Source organism: Sprattus sprattus (genome assembly GCF_963457725.1).
Source record: "Sprattus sprattus genome assembly, chromosome: 1".
Lineage (NCBI taxonomy): Eukaryota > Metazoa > Chordata > Actinopteri > Clupeiformes > Clupeidae > Sprattus > Sprattus sprattus.
In genome coordinates this window covers 52,667,952-52,674,495 of record NC_137920.1, presented here as the reverse complement: position 1 = coordinate 52,674,495, position 6,544 = coordinate 52,667,952, and the positions used below count along the sequence as shown (strand labels likewise).

The window sequence follows — 6,544 nt, the reverse complement described above, 5'->3', positions numbered from 1 at the left end:
AGTAGTTACCTCACAAGTGATGCACACTTTGACTTTGTCCGAAACAGACCTAAGGGGCCAGGGAAGGGGAAAGGGAAGGGGAAACAACCTGAAAAGAGGAAGAAAACAGAGAATTTGTGCAGCATTTGTGGAGTGAAGTGTTAGGACAAAGAAGATCCAAAGTGAGATGGGGAGTGGATGTCCTGTAATTCCTGCAAAAAGTGGTCTCATCTGACTTGTGGGGAAGACAATGAAATACTTGATGATGATGAATCATACCTTTGCAAGGACTGCCTTTGAATGTGACACTAGAATTTCAAGATGCTTGTTGGTGATAGGAAAAGTCAATAGGCCAACCGTTAAGATTTTCATTCAAATTTTTTGACTATTGTTTGCACTAATATGTGGTTTTTGTAATGGTGTAATGTTGTAATGAAATTGTTGATGACTAGACATGGATATCTTTTCAAAAGTTTTTTGTTTGTTTGTTTTTAATAAGGCCCAATGGCTCTGGCCCAGCCTAATGGCCAGGTTTCAAATGATTAGGCTACCATTTCAGGACAAGACTTAGTGTCAGTTGATCACTTTTATGAGTTGATAAATAAACATTTGGAAATGCAAACCAGATGTAAGGTGTAAACCAAATGAATAAGTACAACTGTGAAAGAAACTAAATACATTACTATTTAGTTTAGTATACTCATGCTTCTGTATTGTAAGATAGTCCTCTTCTGTGTGTGTTTGTGTATGTGTATTGACTGTCTGGTTACATCTATAGTATAAACCACTGTTAGATGAAAATTCCCTCAAATTATCTCAGGACTACGAAGTTGTAGATCAGTAAATGTATTACAAACAATTGCAATCGGGCTCACTCAAACAGCACAAGGATGAAAATTAGGCAATTTCACTAACATCGCACAGGGTTTATATACTTAGGATTTATCTAATTAATCTTACTCTTTATCCAACTTTGACGCCATAAATGTTTCTAATGTCATCAAGAATAGCAACGCTCGACTAAAGGTCCCTTTGTGCATCCCAACTGCGCTTTCTGAGATGCAAGGATGTCAGTTTTATGCAGGGTGGTTACCTTTGCCAAGGGCACTGACACAACCCCATCCCATGACAGACCCTAGCTTTTGGACTTGTTGCTGGTGACAGTCTGGATGGTCCTTTTCTTCTACGGTCCGAAGCATACAGCGTCCATTTCTTCCAAAAAAAGACCTGAAATACTAATTTTCCTCACCACAATACACGTTTCCACGGGATGGTAAAATATCCAAAACTCTACCAATCTTTCTTTGATTATTTGCACACGCATTTGATGGCAAACTGGCAATCCTTGACCCATCTTTGCTCCTACAGGACTAGGCCTTTCCCGGATGCTGCTTATGTACCAAATCATTTTTGAAAGTGTTGCAGGCCTGAATGGCAGGAATTGATGTAAATTTACAAATCAAATGAAGTTGACCAGAAAAAAACTTGAAATATCTTGTGTTCATACTGTCTGCAATGAAATAGAAGTTAAGGTAAATTTATAAATCACTGCTTCCTTTTTTTATTTTCATTTTCCATACCGTCCCAACTTTTTCTGATTTGGGGTTGTACGTCAAATTGTATAAGGTTTTCTTTAACCAAACAGTAACTAGTGAAAAGCTCATTGAGGAAATTGTGCAAAACAAATAAAAAGTGGAAAGTCCATTTTGAGTGCATACTTTTATTGGAGTTGTTTCATATTTTCTTCCAGCAAGCTCCTCAAATAAATGCTGCCCTTGGGGACATTGTGAAAGGATAAATAAAATCATTTCCATATTCCTTTCATGAATCAATGGGGTTTCATCAGGAAGACACTTGAAACGTTGAAAAAAAACGTGTTTCATCTCTGGCTTAAGTACACGTCCCACCATCTTTGTGTGTAAATGGACAAAAGAAGGCACGCAATATATTGTAATGCTTGGCAATTTGGAAATATAAAACCCAATTGCTCGCTAGTCATATTTTAGACTAAACTGAAAGGTACAACCGTAAAGCCATGTGTTCCGAGACAAAAAAAAATGTTTGTTCAAGACAATAACAAAAGATAAGAAAATGCCCTATCTCGCCTGACATTTACAATATAGATACAACATACAGTATTTAACAATAAATAAGATGCCCTATAATGCATAGTCATGAAACAAGCAAACATGGAAAAATTACAGTTCACCAAATTACCTTCTGACAGAAAAAAAAAACACGACTTCAAGTTGTGTATGATACTGGCTGAAATCTTTCTGATTCCAGAGAGAGAGAGACGACACAGTCGTCACTCATTTCTGGCTTACAGAACTCTAGATGCTCCACAGCATGGCGATGGCTTTACAGATGCCCACGTCCTTGTAGTTGAAATAGCAAAGCCCAGCGAAGGTGACCATAGATAAAGTGTATAAACTGGCATTGGCAAGCTTAATTTTTGCCTCGCCATGAACATAGTCTGTCAGGACCTGGCCAATCCCCCTACAAACAAGTTTCGACATAGAGATAGAGTAAGTCACAAAGGAAAGAGTCATATTTATTCAGCATTATAAAGCTAAAAGTCTCTATGTAGTTAAGTAAATTTCACTAATGTGGAACAGCATATTCTCCACCATGGTCAATTTATTCAAATGCATATGTTTATATCTGGCAGGAGGACAATATAAACAAGTCCTGGGCCTACTGGACACACACAATTTTGACACGGAACATTCCAGCTTTATTTGTTTTTCATATTTCTAAGGTATAATGTGTACATTTGAGCTGGGTGGTTTGACTTAGAATAGAAAAGCCTTTATTGTCATTGTATTTACATACAACGAAATTTGTGGTGGTTTCATCTGTGTTCATACCGACATTTCTTTAAAAATACTGCTGGGAGTACTCCTCACACACACACACACACACACACACACACACACACACACACACTGAGAGAGGTGAACACAATGAACAGGGGTTTGTTTGCCTTACCAGTGTCCATGAAGAGTAAGCGCCGCGGCAACAGCATAGTCCACTGCTGGTCCTGGGTACAGGTAGGCAGCAGGTGCCATGCCCAGCAGAAGCACACTCACCGCCCTCTCACCTGTCCAGTGCATGGAAGCTGCCTTGGAGCTTGCAGCTAATGTTAACAGGCAGAAACAAGCACTTTATTCTTTTCTTTAGATTGATGACTCAAACACCATCTCAGTACTCAAATACCGTTACCAGACATCTATGTTATACAAGACACTGTACATACTGAGCAGATACAAACTGCATACACATATTATAGAGGTGACATTGCCTTTTCCAGACATAGAAGACTACCAGTGACTTCTGATACAGAGCAATTTCTAACAAGTGGTCAAGAAATCTCTCTTTTACATTTGCAAATCCCAAAGAGGTAAAAAAACAAAACAATAATAATTCCTCCGACTACCTTAACCATACACACACACACAAACCACTTAGCCTACGGAGACCCTTTTACACAATATTGTAATTTTAAAATAATTGACTCCTTTCATATTTCAGTAGGTTATCACGTCTCTCTGTTGAATTATTAAAAACGGAGAAAGGAAAAGGTGCCCTATTTACCTTAACAAACTAATAAACTGAGGAACATATTTCTCACCCGAATGTGATGATGATGAGGAGGCATTGATCTGAACTGACGACTGTATACAATCCTTCTCACGTAACGTCCGACAGGCCAACAATTCTCGAGGTAAGATAGTGTTCCTGGCAAAGAGAGCTATACAACGAAAAAGATAGACAATTAACATTTGAACATCAGATCGTAACTTTGTTATGACCAAATGAGTTGTCTGTGTAGGCATGGCTTCAGAGGGACGCAGTTGCACAACTGAGGTAACGCCTCCTAATGGTACTGATTTGTCTCACAGCGACCCAAAACGCGAAATTCTACACTAACATGAAAGCGCATGTTTGTAAACATCATCTTACGTTTAACACCTCGATGACACACAGAACTTAACCTGACGATACTCGCCATCTCCGTGGGACAAGGTCAGCAACCACTGCGACTGGTGTAGCTACCGGGGTGATTTACTCAAAAGTCTCCCTGACAAGGAAAATAAAATACTGAAATACTGCCATCTAGTGTAGTGGAAGTAGCACGTTTTCAGCAGAGCCCTTTTTGAACAACTTTGTCGCAATTGTATGACGTATTCGTGGTCGCAAAACAGATGACTTATATAATGCCAGAGACAGTCTTCTAATCATCTGTTTCCCCAATTACACAATTTGGATTAGATATAATCATGAACTACATTGGCAGTAGGACACTGGACATTTTATCAATGATATCCACAATAGCAAAGTCGTTATAGGTTTATGATATGTATAACTGTACGAAAGATTTGGATAAATAATGTATTCAATGTAGCTACCATTCAATAGATTTAAATCTCCATTATTAAGTAGCGTTTAAAGCACCTTTAGTGTAACTTCATATGTATTGAACATTGAATCATGGCAGCTCAGACACCTAAATCCACCATTTAATCATGTCAAATTCACCGTGGATTTTGTAGTCCAATTGCAGCCTACACCACCAGCATTACCTGGCTCGTTGTACTACAATAGTGTCGCAAAGTTTGCGCAGGCGGACTCACATCAGGCGGGTCCTCACATTTGGCAGCGACAGCAATGTTACTAATTGCTTGCGACACTAACACTGGAAGGACCCAGTAAAACAGGCCCGAAAATAGGGGTCCGGCGCACCGACATCGACTGACTCGTCCACGCACCAGTCAACTGTAGGAGGATCCTGAATCAAACCCTTTTATATTATTAAGAATGGCAGATTTTAGCTCTGATTACGGTTTGTCATCTGCTGGTGCATCGGACAATGCAGGAAGTGCAGAGCTTCAGCGAATGATAGCCATAGAACAACAGAAAGCACAATTTCAAGCCCAGGTAACATTGGATAACCTAATTACCTATACACAAAGCATGACCTTTAATCAGAAATGTGTTTATTCTCTTACCTTTGTACAACAAATGCTGTTTGTGTATTTCACAGGTACACAATTTTACTGACGTTTGCTGGGACAAGTGTATGGACAAACCCAGTTCAAAGCTAGATTCACGAACAGAGACATGTCTTGAGAGCTGCGTGGAGCGTTTCATCGACACTACTCTCACAATCACGAATCGCTTCTCGCAAATGGTCCAGAAGGGAGCACACTGAACGTGATTTTGAGCATCTCAAGAACTCTAATGCAGGTCCACGCTGTTGTTTACTCGTGGCCGTTGAAGACAATGTATGAATAAAACTGAATGAAGCTCCCATAATATTCAGCGCATGTCTGTGAACGTTTGTCATCTGCAGGTGAATCATTTGTTAATGGAATGGAATGGAGTCATGTGCGCTTTTCCTGTCACCTGTAACATTATAAATGACAGGTCACCTCATTACAGTAAATCGAGACGTCTACGTTGACCCATCCAGGGCACACCAACCAACAAGTAGCCTAATTCTAAAGGGTTATATCTCTGTACATTTTCAATGGATGAGCCATGATTATTCACAATCATTTTATAAGTACAATATATAATATATCATAGTTAACTTTGTAGTCTTGTCTTTGTTAATATCCATTTTAAATCCTTGTGCTTATCTGTGTGCTGTTAATGTAATACATAAGTTACATTCAAACTTCTGTTGGGCCAGAGTGTGTTTCCCATTACATTACATTACAGTGCGGGCACATGTGTCCAGTTTCCGAGCATAGTCCGATTTCAATCGAAGATCCAATTAATGTAACTCCCCTTAATGTAACTCCCCGCATGTGACTCGAATCTAGATTTCAACTGGACAACAACAACTTTTGCACGTGCTTGAGATCCTGCCCATAGACATATACATGTTATCATCATGATATGATAATCCTGCTAGATGCTCACGGTTCTTGTGCTCCCTCTCATTCACTTTGAAATACTGAAACCGAAACTGAAACGTTGACTGCGACTGAACGTGCTAATTCACTGAACAAATATTTTCAAATTACTTTTCCACCACTTGTTAGTCATGTAATCCATTCATATTGATGTGAATCAATCAATACTAATACAGCTTTAACTGTGGTGTGTTTTTGTTTCATTTCACAACTTATTTACTGTATAATCAACGGTAGCAGATGCCCGCTTGTAAACATTCCACATTTGATTTGAACTGACGCGGCCAAGATCTGGATTTGTCCCTGCCATGTGCCGTGAGATAACACAGTTAACCCCCCATGGAGAGAGAAGTCGTTCACTAGGAGGAAAAGCGCCTAAGTTGTATTCCATCTCTGGTTTGACTTTCTCTCAGTTTCATGCAGTTTGTGTTTATACACTTCTTTGGAAGAAAGGAACTCCTTGACTGGTTTTAACCATTGCAAATGTATGAATACATAATCCAACAAGAGCAATCTGAGATTTCTGACCTCCAGCAAGTCCGGTCATTGGTTTTCGAGAAATGTCACTTTAGGTGTGAAAACAAAGATCCGGATCCAGAATCTGAAATTTCAATGGGGATGTCCCAGGACCAAGATCCACC

The 6,544-nt window shown here is 39.4% G+C and overlaps 2 protein-coding genes across 2 annotated transcripts; one reads left to right on the top strand and one right to left on the bottom strand.

The window, feature by feature from the left end:
- Positions 1 to 1,692: 1,692 nt before the first annotated feature.
- sdhda (succinate dehydrogenase complex, subunit D, integral membrane protein a) lies at positions 1,693 to 4,049 on the bottom strand. Its single transcript, XM_080848670.1, has 4 exons — positions 3,946 to 4,049; positions 3,614 to 3,733; positions 2,971 to 3,118; positions 1,693 to 2,478 (listed from the first exon to the last, which is right to left on the bottom strand). Exons 1-4 carry the CDS (start codon positions 3,992 to 3,994, stop codon positions 2,313 to 2,315), a joined length of 483 nt encoding a protein of 160 aa, XP_080704796.1. The 5' UTR covers positions 3,995 to 4,049; the 3' UTR covers positions 1,693 to 2,312.
- A 646-nt stretch (positions 4,050 to 4,695) lies between these two features.
- On the top strand, positions 4,696 to 5,300 carry timm8b (translocase of inner mitochondrial membrane 8 homolog B (yeast)). The gene is made up of 2 exons (XM_080834787.1): positions 4,696 to 4,920; positions 5,027 to 5,300. Exons 1-2 carry the CDS (start codon positions 4,801 to 4,803, stop codon positions 5,192 to 5,194), a joined length of 288 nt encoding a protein of 95 aa, XP_080690913.1. The 5' UTR covers positions 4,696 to 4,800; the 3' UTR covers positions 5,195 to 5,300.
- The last annotated feature ends 1,244 nt before the right edge of the window (positions 5,301 to 6,544 follow it).

Excerpts from the sequence above, each read along its gene's own strand:
- sdhda (XM_080848670.1), bottom strand. The coding sequence starts at position 3,994 with ATGGCGAGTATCGTCAGGTTAAGTTCTGTGTGTCATCGAGGTGTTAAA. Across the intron at positions 3,734-3,945 it reads GTGTCATCGAGGTGTTAAAC|CTCTCTTTGCCAGGAACACT; the intron begins GTAAGATGATGT and ends TTCGTTGTATAG. Across the intron at positions 2,479-2,970 it reads CTTACTCTTCATGGACACTG|GGGGATTGGCCAGGTCCTGA; the intron begins GTAAGGCAAACA and ends ACTTGTTTGTAG.
- timm8b (XM_080834787.1), top strand. The coding sequence starts at position 4,801 with ATGGCAGATTTTAGCTCTGATTACGGTTTGTCATCTGCTGGTGCATCG. Across the intron at positions 4,921-5,026 it reads AAGCACAATTTCAAGCCCAG|GTACACAATTTTACTGACGT; the intron begins GTAACATTGGAT and ends TGTATTTCACAG.